Source organism: Furipterus horrens, unplaced genomic scaffold, assembly GCF_987537825.1.
Source record: "Furipterus horrens unplaced genomic scaffold, mFurHor1.1.pri manual_scaffold_1, whole genome shotgun sequence".
NCBI lineage: Eukaryota > Metazoa > Chordata > Mammalia > Chiroptera > Furipteridae > Furipterus > Furipterus horrens.
In genome coordinates this window covers 60,930,538-60,946,989 of record NW_028327171.1, presented here as the reverse complement: position 1 = coordinate 60,946,989, position 16,452 = coordinate 60,930,538, and the positions used below count along the sequence as shown (strand labels likewise).

The 16,452-nt window shown below is 40.2% G+C and overlaps 1 protein-coding gene across 2 annotated transcripts; it reads left to right on the top strand.

The window, feature by feature from the left end:
* The first annotated feature begins 255 nt into the window (after positions 1 to 255).
* On the top strand, positions 256 to 14,547 carry TM4SF1 (transmembrane 4 L six family member 1). Of its 2 annotated transcripts, none has more exons than XM_090275744.1 (6): positions 256 to 468; positions 7,180 to 7,611; positions 8,805 to 8,894; positions 8,984 to 9,129; positions 11,642 to 11,830; positions 13,685 to 14,547. In XM_090275744.1, exons 2-6 carry the CDS (start codon positions 7,435 to 7,437, stop codon positions 13,788 to 13,790), a joined length of 708 nt encoding a protein of 235 aa, XP_090131870.1. In that variant the 5' UTR covers positions 256 to 468; positions 7,180 to 7,434; the 3' UTR covers positions 13,791 to 14,547. The 2 variants fall into 2 exon arrangements, with proteins under 2 accessions (XP_090131870.1, XP_090131865.1); XM_090275739.1 differs by having other exon boundaries at positions 270 to 468; positions 11,642 to 11,822; positions 13,685 to 13,760.
* Positions 14,548 to 16,452: the final 1,905 nt, after the last annotated feature.

The following is a 16,452-nucleotide window of genomic DNA, read 5'->3' as shown; positions in this document are numbered from 1 at the left end:
CTAGGGTAAAATGAACAGTAACCTGTGTTTTCAGCTTATTCAGTATCAGTGGGACATCTGCCACATCGGAATTTGACTGACAACCACAAAAACCAGTTTGACTGAGAGTGGTGAGACCATGAGGTCTAGGTGGAGTATTAACTCACCAGCTTGGAATGATAACTTGGAGTGTTCACACTGCCTCTTATTTACGCTTTAATCTAAGTCTCCGAGAGCACTGATGTCACAGAAATGACTAAACAAATGTACAGCAGGAAGATCTTTTATTCAGAACTCAACTACCAAAGAAAAGCTCCTTTCATCAGAGATCCCTCGAAAGTGGTGTCTGAAAATCAGCTCTGAGTCAACCGCACTCACTTCTCATCCTGTGTGGTCTTCAACTCTCACAGAAGCCCCACTGGGTTGAATTTTAAATGGCATGAAAGCAGAAGTGGGAGAGGTCCACCCCAACCTTTCTGGGAAAAGAAGGTAACCATATTTTTTAATGTAAGATCAAAGGCCAGGCAGGGAAATCCTTGTACACATTAGATCAGGGTAAAGGAAATGAAAATGAGCTTTATTATTTTTCTCCTATACTGAATTTCAGAAAAATTAATTACTGTTTTCAACTTTTAATTGTGCATGTATCTTGATTGTTGAGAGTTCTAGTTTTCTACAATAAAAACAAGTTTATTGAATATTGGTCATAGCCTTAGTACTGTGCTTATACTGGAGTTCTGACCATTGAACCCATATTCATGGAATGTGTTCTCATTTGAAAACACTAGGTTAACTTTAAAATAATTTTTTTGACCCAAATGATTACTGTCTTAAAATTATATTATTCAGAAATGCTAAAGAAAAAGTGCTTAAATTTGCTCGTTTTTCATTGGAGGAGGTGTTGTGAAGTATTATAAACAAGTCAGCACATGAAGTAAAGGGCATGAGTTTCTGAGTCAGTAAGACCTGTGTGTGACTCACCAGCCTTGTGACTTCAGCCTGAATATTTAACCTGTAAGTGCCTCAGTATCCTCACCTGGAAGCAGCTCCAACAGGAGAGCTATAAAATTCAATTGCAACAGGGGAGAGACTGGCACGTATCTGTTCTGCACACTACTTGATTGTCTCTCTCTCTTTCCCCTAAATGTACAGAAGTGAGATAACATTTTTTGTCATCTTTTCCAAAGGCAACTAGGATATGGAGAAGTAAAAGAGAACCACATAGAGAATCACCTGGTTGACCAGATTCAAAATACACAACAGATAAAATCATCACTTTTAAATTTTTAGTGTTTGTTTTTATTTTAAATTAATCTGTGGCTTTTCTTCTGAACTGAAACTAACCACTTGGGAACCCAGTGGTCTCATTTATGAAACTAGAAAGTTAGACCACCTACATCAGGAGATTTCAACTCTGGTTATGCATAAAGTCACTTAGGGAGCTTTCTTACAATGCAGACTCCTGGCCCCACATTGAGAGTCCCTGTTTCCCTTGGGCTGGGTCAGTGTATGTGGTTTTAGAAACCCACAGGCCATTTCGTATTTGAGACTCAGATGGTCTTCAGAGCCCTCCGCCATCTCACGTGCCAGGCTCTGGTACAAAACCAAAGGAAATGGTACTCAAATACTCAAACTGGAAAACAAGAGTCTTTCTCCCTTAAAGTATTTGTGCATTGCTTGTCACAGGCCCACTATGGACATCCTCAGCTCATCCATCCCTTAAAAAGCAAGTCAGTCCTTCTGAGCTGCCAGACCCCTGGGAAAGGAAAGCCAGACCCCATTGTGTGCTTCAGGCCGTGGAACAGGCATCCTGGAGGCTGCCTTGTCTGTCAGTGGCAACAAGGTCTGGGAGGTTCCCTGCCTTGATGAGGCAGATTTTGAACTAAAACTACCAAGTGGGGATGAGGGTATCAAGGAATGAGGTATGAGGGATAAGATTAGCTATGGTTTAATATTGGGCCAAGAAGCTTATTTTTAACCTAAGAATAAGTTGAGCTGTGATCTAAAAGGAGGGGAAAGCCAGGAGGCTGTGAGTAAAATGGCTTACCATTGGTCTTGCCTTTGTCACTCTCTTCCTGTGGTTGTATGTCATAATTTAGTTCCAAATACAAGACAGCTTCTAGCTTCTCCACCTGTTCCTACACTCGCCTTTACCTGAGAATGACTGCCCTTCTTATCTACATGGTTGCAGAGATGGCCCCTGGCAGCCATGTTTATCCAGGCCCTGCTGGAGTGGGTACATGTCCCAGTCTTGCCCAGTGCAACTCCTCTCCCGCAGCATCTGGGGTTGGGATGGGCCTCTCTTGAACAGGGAAAAAGGTAGACTTGGGACTTATCAGTAGCCATATTCTTTTGTGTAGATGGGAAAGAGAGAAAACAAATCTTCATTAATAAGAATGAGGTTATGAATAGAAGTCAAAGGTGCAAGATGGAGAGTGACAAGGACATTACGGTTCCCCTTGTTCATGAGTTCCATTGTCCCACCTGAGTCCTTACCTTTGGTATTCATAATTAATGCACCTTTGGCTAAGGTACTGAAATTGGCTTCTGTTGCTTTTAATAAAAAAAGCTCTGAGTATGGTTAATATGTATGAATCATCCTACTCTTAATATTTCAAATAAGTGAGGAACTAGTGCTTTCTGAACAGGGAAGACAAGATACATGCAGAAGACATCAACCAGGAAGTAGATCTAAGTTCAGATACTCCTTTTAGAATTCAACAACCACATAGAATCACAGACATTTGTTCTTAAAAGTAACTGATTTCCATTGCTCACTAGCCAGATGATATAGGGCAGTGGTCCCCAACCTTTTTGGCACCAACGCCTGGTTTTATGGAAGACAATTTTTCCAATGACTGAGTTGTGGGGGTTGGTTTTTGGGATTGAGTCAAGCCCGTTACATTCAAGTTCACCTCCTGCTGTGAGACCTGGTTCCTAACAGGCCGGGACTGGTACTGGTTCTTGGTCTGGATATTGGGACCCCTGATAATAGGGGAACCTTTTTTAACCCTGTGGGCTTAACTACAAAATAGCCATAAAGTTTCTGTGAAGGGCTAGGACTTGAACCATTCACTCTATTGTGGCTTCTTCCAACATTAAAACCTATGTTTATATGGCATTTGATAATAATAAAATGAGTTTCCCCTGAAAGTATTCTTGAAGCTACATTCTTCACATCACAAGATAGAAAGGCTAACCATAAGAAGCACAAACCAGCTGCTCATGTGAATTATAGGTAAAATTGAAATGCTGATATTGCCTAACTTTTCATAAGACATTTTGGTTTTGCTTAAAAGCAAACAACCTAAGAAATGAGCATACTCAACTCTCCTATTAATTTGAACAAAATGTAGCAAATATTTATTGAGAGCCAACTAAATACCTGACACTGTGCTAGCTATTGTGCCCCCGAAGATAACCTGCTCTCTGGGAACTTTGTGGAGTTGGGGTGGCTGATGAGGATACACATTAGGGCATCATGGTCTGGTTGGTGCTGGGTGGGGCTATGTTCAAAGACAACTTGGGACTTAAAGGCAGATTTTGGAGGTAGGCAAGGGTGTGATGGTAGGTGTCATAGAAAAATGGATGAATTCAGTCAAGGGAGCATAGCTGGATGGGGTGGTCTGGGACAGGAAGGAAGAACAGGGTCTTTCTGCAATGGGACAGCATATCTAACATATAGGGTTGAGACCGAGTGACCAGTTCTGTAATGGAGTAAAAATCACTCTTTCCAAAGGTATTCATGGATTGAGGCTGATTCAAAGGGAATGGTGGAGATAAAAGTGAGTTTTTAATACAACTGTGGAAACTTCAGTATTTAAAAATTAGTCACAAAAGATAATAAAAGGATCCAGTGTATACTGGAGCAGTGAAATCCCAGAGAAGCAGGTATAATGAGTCATAAATGGAGTAGAGACATCTTACCTGGGAGACTGGGTTGATGAAAATAGTAACTAATAATAAGTAATATTGTTAAATGCTAGGTGCTTCATGCTTTGTACATGTTGACTCACTTTACACATCACAACTCTGTGATGTAAGTTCTATAAGTCTTCTGTCAGGAGGCTCTCTCATTCCCTTGCTTATTCCTCTTTCTCACATGTCTCGCCATCTAATACACAATGAATTTTATTTATTTACTAGTACTTTTTATTTGTCACTCTCTTTCTGCTAGAATGGACTCTCCTTAAAAGCAGGCATATTTGTTTTGTCTGTATCCCCAACACTTAGAAAATATAATAGGAGCTCATTAAATGTTAGTGAATGATTGAATGATAGAAACTGAGGTACAGAATTGTTTATAACTTGCCCCAAACCAAACAGCCAGGGAGTGGCAGGACCTGGGAGCAATGATGTGAACAGCTAAGAGGACCTTTAGTGAGATGGTAATTTCAGAGAAATAAAAGAGCTGAGGGTGGAGAGACTGGAACATCAGCCTGTTCAGAATAGGCTTTATAAAATCACCGACTCATTTATTTCTTCAACTATTCAGCAAATATTTACTGAGCACCTAGGATGTGCTAGGCATTGTTTCAGGCACAGGGGAAATAATTGTGAATGAGGCAGAATGGATGGGAGGCAGACACTAGGAAATAAGTGGAGACACAGAATAATCTCAGGTATAATAAATTCTGGGATGATATTAGAACAGGGTCATGTGATAACGAGAAACTGGGTGGGGTACATAGCATTATTAGATGGGGTCCTTGGAGAGGGCCTCTTTGAGGAGATGATTAAGCATATTCCTGCTTAAATGTTTAGGAGAAAATAAGGCTCAGAACAAGGAAGAGAGGGAGACAGAGGTAGGGGAGGGTCTGGAGTGGAGTTTGGTGAATGGACAGAAACCCAGAAAGTGTCAGTGGAGATGGCAGCTCTGCACAGAAAGCTGAGAGTTCATAGCCAGGAGAAAGGCCAGGATCATCTGCTGGGCAAAGTCTGGTTAGGACCAAAGCCAAGTAGTTAAAGAAACTCCAGAAAACTATATCTGGTTTTAAACCTGGAGCCCAAACTAGAAAAGACCCTGCTTTGGTTGACCAGCTGAGGGCCACATGGAATAACAGAATGGTGGGCAAAGGGCAGGGACCTTTCTATTCACATCAAGCCTTAAATTGCCTTACACTGAATTGCAATGTGTCCCCAATTTGTGTATAGGTTGTATGTCTGACTAGACCTGAGGAGCCGTTGGACATAAGAGTGGCTTCAGAGAACATTTAATACAAATGCACCTCTCTGTGCTGTGGACCAGGCCAGTGATCCCCAAACCTAGCAAACATAAGAGATTCCCACTCATTATGTCAAGGACGGGACTGGGAATCTGCACCTGTGATGCAAGTGGTCTCCTGGCAGGCCACACTTGGAGAACTGTGGAAAAAGAGCCACTATTAGGCTTCAGAAAGCCCATGAGCTCCTAGGGATGGAATGAGGAGTGTGTGTTTTTGCATGTATGTGCATTTCTTTTCCTGGGGAGAGGGTCCATATCATTATAAGACTCTCAACAACTTAAGAAGCACTGACCTAGTTCCGCCGCTTGTCTTAAGAGTCAGAAACAGAATCCCCAGGAATGTGGCTGGCCTGATCCACACAACAGGAAGACAGCAGAGATGGGCTGTCTCTTCAGACTTTCTTTTTCCAAGCCTCCCACTCTCTTCTCCTGCCCCTACTGACTGTAAGGGTGGCAGAGTGAAGCAGGAAGGGGTTTAAGCACCTCAGGGCAAAACCTTCAAAGGATCTGGCCTCAGGTGGGATAGATCAGCAGAGTGGAGAGTTAGAGGAAGGATACCTAAACAAAGGACCCAGTCGCTCACCTGTACTGCCACCCCAGGCCCTGACACCTGTGGAATCCTGCCTCCAGTAGGACTTCCAGCCAGGACAGAGGGCATCCCTCCCCTGTTGTTGAAAGCATGGTGGTGACGGAGCGGTGCACTTATGCAGATCTGCCTCCCTACACTTGAGCAGGCGGACGGTGCCCAGCTTTCCCACCTGCACTGTTTCCATTCATCTGTGTCCTCAGGCCAGTCTGGATCATGGCTTCACCCCTGTTAGTATGTTCAAGGACACGTTTCCTCTTCTATCCTCCTCTCAGTCTGGACCCCATGTCACTCACCCCAGCTGGTTCCTCGCATTTAGTATATACACGTCCTGCCCTCTAGTTTTGGCCCAAATTCTGCAGTCTAGCTTCTGGATTCAACAGCCTTGCTCCCTTTTCTTTTCTGAACTAACAAATCATCTTGGCCTTTGGCCTCTTTTGTGTCCTTGCTATTCTGCCCTGGTAACAAGGAACATCCAGTCCTGGCCCCATCAGTCCACCCAGTTGGCTGGTGCAACCTGCTATTCAAGGGCTAAACAGACTCAGAGTCTGACCTTTCCTGCAGGATAACCACATCAGAAAGTTGGTCTGACACCCTTTCTCTGCCTTTATGTGCAGGACTGCGACACCCTATCTCAGGGTCTGGCTGGGGAGACCACCCTGCTCCCTGATCAGTGACTGTGACTTTCCTAGTCATTGTGGGTTCTCTCAATCTTGCGTCTCCGCTTGGTTTGCCAAGTTCTTTACTTTCCTATTCCTTTCTTCTCTTTTTCTTCTTCCTCTTCTTTCTGTCCTTTCCCCGTACTCTAGACCTTCGTTGGCCCTCCCAGGCATCGCTTTGCCTGACAGCCATACTCAGGAGTACATAGGTGCCTGAGCTCTTTGTGTTGACTGACGTCATCTTTGTTTCAGTGCCAGATTTGTTTTGGAGGCAGCTGTCCAAGAAGGCTGGAGAGTCGGGGCAGCCTGCAGAGCAGGCCGTAGGCAGAAGAAGGAAGACTGCTGTGTAATTTTCCCAACAGCTTTCTCAAATCCGCGGGTGATGGCTTGGACACCTTGCCTTTAACAGACAAGGAAACTTGCTTGGAGCTCAGGAGACTGGCCGCAGGTCTCGAATTACATCTATGCAGAGGTGGAAGCGCACCCAGAGCTCTCAGACTGAAAGCTCTCCAGACAGCTGCAGGGAGCAGGATGTCTTTTAAAACCTCCAGCAGTGTAGTCACAGTGTGGACATTTACACTTGGCAGTTGCTGCTGAATTGTATGAGACTTTCCTGTTGATTCTTTATCCTGTAAAGAAGTTGCACAGTTAATTCCCTGTTGAGGATTAATCATTGTCTCTCTTGCTTATGACTGTTTCTCACGTCCTGCCCCTGGTTTCATTTGTTCCAGGATTTCATCTGAAGGGCGGGACATTCCTCCCACTACCTCCCTTCACCACAACTGGAGTCTGAAGTCAGGACCAATGAAAGCAAAGTACCTCATCCATCCGGTGACTAAGAACTCGGAGTATTTAAGAGGTTGCAGGAATGGGCTGAAAATTGGCTTTTGCTTTCTGCGCAGACAGGCACACTCTCATTTGATTTGGACCATCACTGAGCTGCAGAGACCAGGGGGGGAATACAAACCCCCAGGCTCCCTGCCACCATGTGCTACGGCAAATGCGCACGATGCATTGGAGGTTCTCTGTTGGGGCTCGCCATTCTCTGCATTGTAGCTAACATTTTGCTTTACTTTCCCAATGGGGAAATCAAGTATGCCTCCGAAAACCACCTCAGCAAGTTCGTGTGGTTCTTTTCTGGCATCCTAGGAGGGGGCTTGCTGGTAAGTCATTTAAAACTATTACAACCTTAAAAATTCTCTCCTGTTAAATGTGATGCTTTCTTGTGTTTTCATGGAAAGTTTTCTATAATGCATAAGTCCAAATCCAGTGATTTCTGATCATTCTTCTTTTGAAAGCAGATTATGCAAAAATTGAGATACGTATAGTGTACTAATTTTATTGGATGTTGTTTTGCAAAATTCTCTTTTGACTAAAAGTGAATCACTTTTTTGCTAAACTTTCTTACTTTACAACTAAAAATAGATACTAGCTTTTAAATCAGATTTGAGAGACTGGAGTTTCTAGTCCTGAAACCGGCAGTCATGGAACATGTTTGCTCTGGGGAGCTGGGAGGAGAAGGGCTGCTTTTCTGTCTAAATCAACAGAATTTGGGGTCCAAAATCCCTGCTGTTTGTTCTCTGTGGCAGAACAAAAATAATGAATTTTGAGTGCATTGCTATTTAGAAAGAATTATAAATTTTCTCCTTTATGTAATCCTGGGGTGTGGTATCTAGGAAAAATCCTACAGTTAGCAGCAGATCAGTGTCTGAAGCTAGTAGTGGAATGTGTTGTTTTTTCCAAGGTTTGTTTTTAATTGAAGTGAGAGGATTTGCCTGCCAATTTTGGAGCTGAAAATATTAGCTTTAACCACAGCATGGAAAGAATGCATACAAACTGGAGTTTGCTACTTTAAAATGCTAGGGTTGAGAATTTTAAAGAGAAGTTTTATGAAATTGCTAATACTGAACAAAATAGTTTTCTTAGTCAAATAAAGGATATTAAAACATTTCAACTTTGATACACTAATTATGGTTTGATAAATCTGCTTTGAATTTAAACTTACTATCACAGGTTTAAAGACAGAGCTTAATAGTTTCAAAACAGCATTTGCAGCTGGGACTGTGTTAGGAACTCTTGTGGAATAAACACATTCAAAGGTTATTATTTTAGCCCTCCCAGACCACACCCTCACCCTAAAGCATGCTTTGACACATTACATGAAAACAAGCAGATACTACATTAAGAGGTTTTTTTTTTCCTCTTCATTATTTCATATTATTTGAGATACTTGATCAATTTAACACAAAGCTAGTCAACAACGTCAGAAACAAATGTATTTTACCAAGGATACTTAACCTGATCCTTGTGAGCTTGGGGAAAGACAAGGACGTCAATTTGCTTGTTTTTTCACCAGATATTCCTGCCAGCGTCTGTCTTCATTGGGCTGGAACAGGATGACTGCTGCGGCTGCTGTGGCCACGAAAACTGTGGCAAGAGATGTGCGGTAGGTCCTCTGGCTCTGGTGGGGAAAATGGTTTCTATGTTGTTGCTGGGACATTCTGCGGCTCACTCTCCGTGTTTCTCCTCCCCCAGATGCTGTCTTCTGTGCTGGCCGCTCTTATTGGAATTATAGGGTCTGGCTACTGTGTCATTGTGGCAGCCCTGGGCTTAGCAGCAGGACCATTTTGTCTCAATTCTACCAACGAATGGAACTATACCTTTTTCGACACCGACGGACAGTGAGTAATTGTTCCATAAGGGACCACACATTCTTACCCACCACAAGTGTATAGTGGCAAACCCATCAAACTAAAACAGCCTCATTCATGCAGTCGTGTGTCCACTTGGCCAGGTTTATTGGCACTGACTCAGGCATGGGTTAAGGTGTCTGAGGACTGGTGCTCAATCCCTGCCCTGGAGGAGCTCTTAAGACTTTTTAATGAATACACTGATTTAGCCTTCGTGTTAACCCTATGAGATGGCTTTTACTATTGCTCTCATTTTAAAGATGAGGAAACAAAGACAGAGAGAGATGGAGTAACTTACCCATAGTCACGTTGCTAGGACATGTAGTCAGGGTTTGAACCCAAGCAGCCTGGCTATAGAGTTTGTGTTTATGTATGGTATGTATACTATTTCAGAACAATTGGCTGATTTTACTATTTTATAAGAAAATATTATGGGATCCTTACATGGATGGAAACTATGTGAATTTAACCAGAGCCTAGGGAAATCATAGTAACCTCCAACACACGCACACACACTCATATATAACATAGTAACATAATAACCATGTACAATGCATCCTTACTTAAAGTGATCAGGCTGTATAAGACAGGTCTTATTCACAATTTTAACATCAGGATAACTTAAGATGTTTCATTGTTTTATGTTGGTAGTTATTTCTTATCTGTTATTGAGAAAAGAACAAACAGCTGATAGAAACTGATGTATATTATAACAAATGAATGACATCCTTTTTGGATTTTGAAAGGTTTATTATGAGATACATGAGTAAAAGTAATATGAATAATGAATTTTAATTGCCTTTGTATTATGAAGAATGTTTGTTCCCCATGAATTGTATAGCATATAGTTAGGTCAGAAGGTAGAGTATGGAATCAGATAAACCTGAGTTTGATCCCAGCTCTGCATTAAGTTTCTAAATTGTCAGGAAAAAGTGAACAGAGCTGTCTGCATTTCAGTTACTTCATCTGTAAAATAAAACCAATGGCAGTTATCAATGAAATACTATATATAAAATATTTGTCTCACAAGCTGACACACTATGAGCATTACCACTATTAGCTATTAGTATTATCTACTAGTTTACAACAAATACAGCCCAAGTTAGCTTTTGAAGGAAAATTAGCACTACAGGAGTATAAAATTTTGGTGTTCAAAATTGTGATTTTTTTGTTGTTGTTGTTCAGTACATACTGAATGTTCTAGTAGAAATAGATTATTCATGTATACACAGACATACAAAACTACTGCACAAACCCATCTTTAAAAAAGAGTTCACTAATGTAGCTGGAATGCAAGGAGAGGTGAGAGCCATCACTAAATTTTTTATGGCTGTTTTATCATACCCTTCTTTCATGACTCATCTCAGCTTCTACAGGAAATCTGCTTCTATGTCACCCTCATTCAACCTCTCCAGGCATTGCAATATGGGGAATAACTAATGGTCACAAGCCAATGATTAGTTGCTCAATAGCCAAGTGGGGCTAAAGAATTTTTTTACATTGCGTCCTGAAATTACAGGTTTTTGTTTTAGTGACATGCAGAAAGACAGGGCCAGAAGGATGTAAGTTTTTGTAATAAACAGATTGAATTTCTGATTGGCTCAATGAGCCATTCCAAAGTTAGGTTTCTAATTCCCAGCCCCTTTGTCCTGCTGTGGGAGGAAGAAGTGATAAAGAAAGAATCATAACAGACCTCCTTGTGGAATTAAGTCAATCCTAGATTTCCCCACAAGATTAAATCCTAGTTCATTAAGGATTCAAATACTCTATGATGCAGCAAAAGTCAAAATTCTAGGAAAGGAATGAGAGAATTTTTCAGACTGTAAGAATGTACTGTTATTTGGAAAATCTCCGAAGATATATATATTCATTCAGATATGACCTCAGCATGACTTCCTAACATTTCTTTTTTTTTTTTTCCTAACATTTCTCATAGTGACTTTGGATTGTTATGAATCATTCAATTACTTTAAAAATGTGTTGAGAACCTATTATGTGCTAGCTAGTAGTCTAGGGCCTGGATATACAATGATGAAGGGTCTGGGGTCTACCTTCATGAAGCTCAGACTTGTGGGAAAGCTACATAACTAGGTTCCCCCTGGCCAAGTGAGGTGACTTTCCTCTGCGGTGCTTTCACATGTGGTTTACCCGATTAGTGTTCTTGTTGCATTGAGATTGCTTATTGTCTGTTCCCTTAGCTTTGCTTTTTCAGGACAGAGCCCATGCTGTGTTCACTATTGTATCGCTAGCCCTGGCTCAATGTCTCTCTCACGCTGAGTGTTCAATACTCTCTGTTGAATTTTATGTTTATCACTGCAACAAGATCTGGGCTAAATTGTCATTTTGTGGAATGACATTGATTGGAAGAATTTGAGATAGGCTATTGAATTAACTCATAATTCATTCCTTCTTTTTGAATAAAAAGAACACCCCACAAAAAGTAGCTTATGAGGCATCTCATCAAATGTGGTTATGTGTCAGAAGTTTCTCTTCTTATTCACAGATACCTTGTGGATAGATCCACGTGGTCCCGGTGCATTGAACCCAAGCATGCTGTGGAATGGAATATCTCTCTGTTTTCTATCCTCTTGGCACTTGGTGGAATTGAATTCATCTTGTGTCTCATTCAAGTAATAAATGGAATGCTTGGAGGAATATGTGGCTACTGCTGTACTCACCATCAGGTAAGAACGTGTGTGAAAAAGTTGAATCATGGCCTTCATGTATTCAATTACCATAATGCACCATTGTTTTTACCAAAGAGAAAAAAGCAAAATCAAACATAGTTCAAACTATCAGCATTTATCCCTACATTATCTTTGTGGCAAACCATTTACAGCATTCAGTTTTGCTCTTAATAATAAGTTCCCTTGAATGTCACAGTCACTGAGTTACCTTGGTTCTTCATAGTTGGCTCTGTGAATATAAGAAAATGCCACCCATAGACAAAGTGTCCCATTCAGGAGTTAACCCACTGCCCCTTTCACTACCTCTGCTCTGGTTGCAGACACAAAGAAATGTCCTCTCTTTGCTTCTCTCATGTTTCCAACTAGTTTTGACAAATAATAGCCAATGTTGTACTAGGCATTGTGTTAAACCCATATTTCAGATGAGACTGTGACTCAGAGATTAAGCAATATGTCTAAAAATCACCTAGTCAGGAAGTAACAGCCTTCAAACACTGGGTTATTTTATGCCACATCACCTACTCTTAACCTGTATGCAATACTTGCTATTCTGTTGGTTTATTCTAATTCCTTCCTAATAAGGAGTCATAAAAAGCTCAAACAGCTAAGCATAGAGAATCACTAGTAGCCTCATAGCCTTTCATTGTGAAAGAAAACCAGGAAGCACTTGCTTCCTGGTGATATGATTTTGAAGAGAAATATGTATTTGTTAGTAGTGGAAAAAGTTCTTGTTTCTATAACCTCCTCAAAAATCATATATTATTGAATTGATGGAAGTTCAGCTTTGGTTCAGTTTTGGGGAGGGTGTTGTTTTATGTCTTATTCTGTAAAACAAGATTAGGTAAACAGAACTTTATTTAATTTATATTTTCCTAACTATTTATTTTCTGGTTCAATGTCCCTTAACTTTCTTTTAAAATAAGACAAAACCCAATGAACTCTAAAAACACATTGTTATCCTAAAAAACTTTGCAGTAAGGAAACTTTCTATAATTTTCAAGGGGAAGTAAAAATAAAAATTAAGTTTTTCTTATCAGGCAAGTACAGCAAGATTAATAACTTCTTTGGGAGCCTGCCAAATTCCCATGAAAACAAAGGAGTGGGAAACCTTTAACATGGAGTTGTTTCCTGCAACATGGTTTGGGAGAGGCAGAGAAGAATCCTCTCAGGATTACTCTAATGTAACCTATCTTTAGCCTTGAGCTTCATATAAGGCAAAGTTTAAATTTGGTGAGACCCCACTGGACTTCAGCTCTCATGCATTTTGGGGACAGGAATAATATGTCAGTGACCAAAGGTACTGTAGGGGTTTAGCACAGTGACACTCTCCCCTGGGACGGAGCAAATAGTCCCATTGGGTTTACCATCTGAATCACAGTAGGGCTTCTTTCCAAGCATTGCACAGCAGATCTGTTTACCTTTGTTTATGAGACAAAAGTGACTTTCAAAGGGCAAGGTTTTTAGTGTAGATGAGTCAAGTTTGTAACTTGGTAGCATTTAATTAGAAAGGTTACCCACATTGAACCCACTCTTGAGTGAAAGTCCCATGGCATTATCTCTGAAATCCCTAAGATTAAAAACCTGCCCCAAACATGCTCAAAACCAACTCAGCATTCGTAAGCTACAGTTTCCATGGCCCCTTTCTGAGCTTTTACTCAGAGAGGACAACGAGTCTGTCTGGTTTGTTTAGGAAACATTTAGTGAGTATTGTCTAAGCTCTCAGTATTGTTGGCCCAAGCTGCTGAAGTTGAGATCAGTCTGCTTTATGTTTGCTTAAAACAGGAGTTTAAAAGACTGAAATGCTGTCATTGTTTGTTAAGCCTGATTGTGACCTTATGCATATTTCATTTTCTTTACAGCAATACGACTGTTAAAAGAACCACTCCAAGACAGAACCAAGATCTTCCTTTATTTCATTGTAATTTATATATTTTACTTGTATTAATTTGTAAAACTTTGTATTAGTGTATCATACTTCTTATATTCAACTTTTATAAGTGTATGTAAAGACTGGCATCTTCATGTGATGTCAGCGTTTGCACTTAGCAAACAAACTTTTTTTTAAGGAATGAGAAAATAAAGCACACACTGGAGGTAATTTACAGATTGCATGACAGTCCTCAGTATATCTGAGATAAGCTTCGGCTTGAAGTAATATTTTTTAGAAATATTACAAAGATAAATATTACATCCTAATTATTGTTGAATATATGTGCTAATGTTTATTAAATGAAAGATTTCTAACTGCCTTTTTTTAAGACCATGAAGGAGAAAATTCAAGAACTTGAAAAGATGTTTTTCACTGTTTATATGGTGTTTCCCATTTATCTACCTGAAAACCTCTAACATAGGCCTCTTTGAATTGCTTTGTGTTCTGGGAGGCAGCTGCTTGCCCAGACTGGGAGGACTGACTGTTGATGCTCAAAGCCAACTGAATGAGTCAAAAAGTGCAATGCTGCTAGTTGCTGCAAGCATTACCATATCTTAAATTTTCCTAATACGTGGAGAGCATTTTGTCCATCAAAGATAAGCACTGAGGGTCATGTATTTAATAAGAGAAAGGCCTGAATAATCGGACAGGAAAAAAGATGGGAAACGGAATACAGCAGTTGATCAATATCATAAGAAAATGGGGGAAGAGGGAGATGAGGTAGGAGGACCACAAGTAAATATCCCAAACTTGCTTGATTAAATACATCAAAATAAAGTAGTCTCTACCATATTTTTCTTGTTTAGTTTCATTGTCTTTTGTTTAAAGTTTCTCTTTTTTTCTCCCTATTTTTTTTTTCAGTCTACAGGTTGTGAAACCCTTATTGGCTTCTTTATCCCACTTTCTCTCCCTCCTCTCCTACATTTCTCTGCTATTTATGCATTGTCATTGCTATACTATCTCTTGGGGTCTTCATCCCAGTTAGGTAACCTTCATTTCTGTTTGGTGCTGCAGGCATCAGGCTCTTGCGGGGAAGGGGTAACAGACATTTTCTCTCTTGATACTTTATGTCATTTGTACAAAGTTAAGCTCTTTTAAGTGACAGGATCCCCTGATTTATTTATTGGGAAGTATCTTCAGAAATTTTCTGCTTTCATTGTTTTCTGATGATGTAACAAAGCTGTAATGGCCACTGTAACAAGAAGGTATCTTAAGACTGTCAAATGATACAGGATAGAATATAACAGAATTTCTGACAGGGTAATTACTTACGGGAAGTTTGGGTCAGAGCGCAACAGATGACCCAACAGTTCTGCACAGATTATCTTCTACTGCAGACTCCTGTAACTGCAGTTTTTAGAACAGTATAACAGGTACTAATAATTGCCATGCCTCCTGGTGGACTTGCAATAAATGATTTTTTATAATCGATACCATCACCAGTTTGATATTTATCTTTAGTTGTCATGCCTTCCTAATGAAAATATTTATGACCGCATTTTAAGGTACACAGATGATCATCAACTAGAAATCTTTGATATGCTTGCCAAGAATAGTGAGTGAGGTTAGTCAAAGGTCATAGCATGAAACAAAAATTAAATGAGCCCTGGTCGGATGGCTCAGTTGGTTGGAACATTGTCCCTTACGCCAAAAGTTTCCAGGTTTGATTCCCAGTCAGGACACATACGTAGGCTGGCCAGTTTGCTCTCAGGTCATGACGCGTGATAAAAGCAATTGATTGATGTTTCTCTCTTACATCAATGTTTCTCTCTCCCTTCCTTTCTTTCTAAAATCAATAAATATATACTTGGGTGAGGATTAAAACAAAAAGAAATGATATCTGGGACCTAGAGATGGAGTTAGTTTTGCTCACATCTACATCTACAGAGGTATTTATTTGCCTAGGCAGCAGACAACAGTTAAAGAAGATTCACTGGCTGTTCGACAGCAGATCTCCTCCTGTAAGGCTCCCAGCAGCGGTTTCCTGACCGAGGAGCTCTAATGTTTTTTGTGCCTCTGTCCCTCTGGCAGTTTGATGAAGCCTACAGATGCCTTTGAAGGATACTGTTTAAAAGTGAATAAAAGAAAGTACAAAGTAAATCAATATATTGAAATATTTTATCAAAATATTCTTGAATATTATAATATAGTTTTCTTGCTGGCCAACTCCATCATATCAGTATCTGTGGTTGGGAAAACAGTGATCACATGTGATCTAGCAGTGGTCTAATGAGTGGGTCTAAGAACTACTGTACTTTTGCAACACAATTCCAATTGAAATAAAATTTTGAGATACTTGCAACAAATTTAATGTGATATGAAAATAGCATATAATTTTGTATTGTTGATCAAAGTATCATCAGTATTGCTGATACTACTGTGATTTGTGGCATGAGACCATAATAAAGGAAATGCTTAATGTTCATTAGAGGTTAATAAAAATAATGATTTTTTTTCTTCCCAACCAAGTTTAACACTCCTTCTCACAGGTATCCACGCATGGGCCTCCTGGGAGTTCTTGGACCAGGTTAAGAACCTATGCAATAAACGATCCAAGAAACAGGCATAATGATCAGGTATAAGCATCTTGATTTCCTAAATGTATCCTCAAAGGAAATGGTAATGATAATTATTTACCATATCAGTTAGAGTACTTAGCTTCTCTACATATTATTTTACTGAAATCTCGCAATAGAC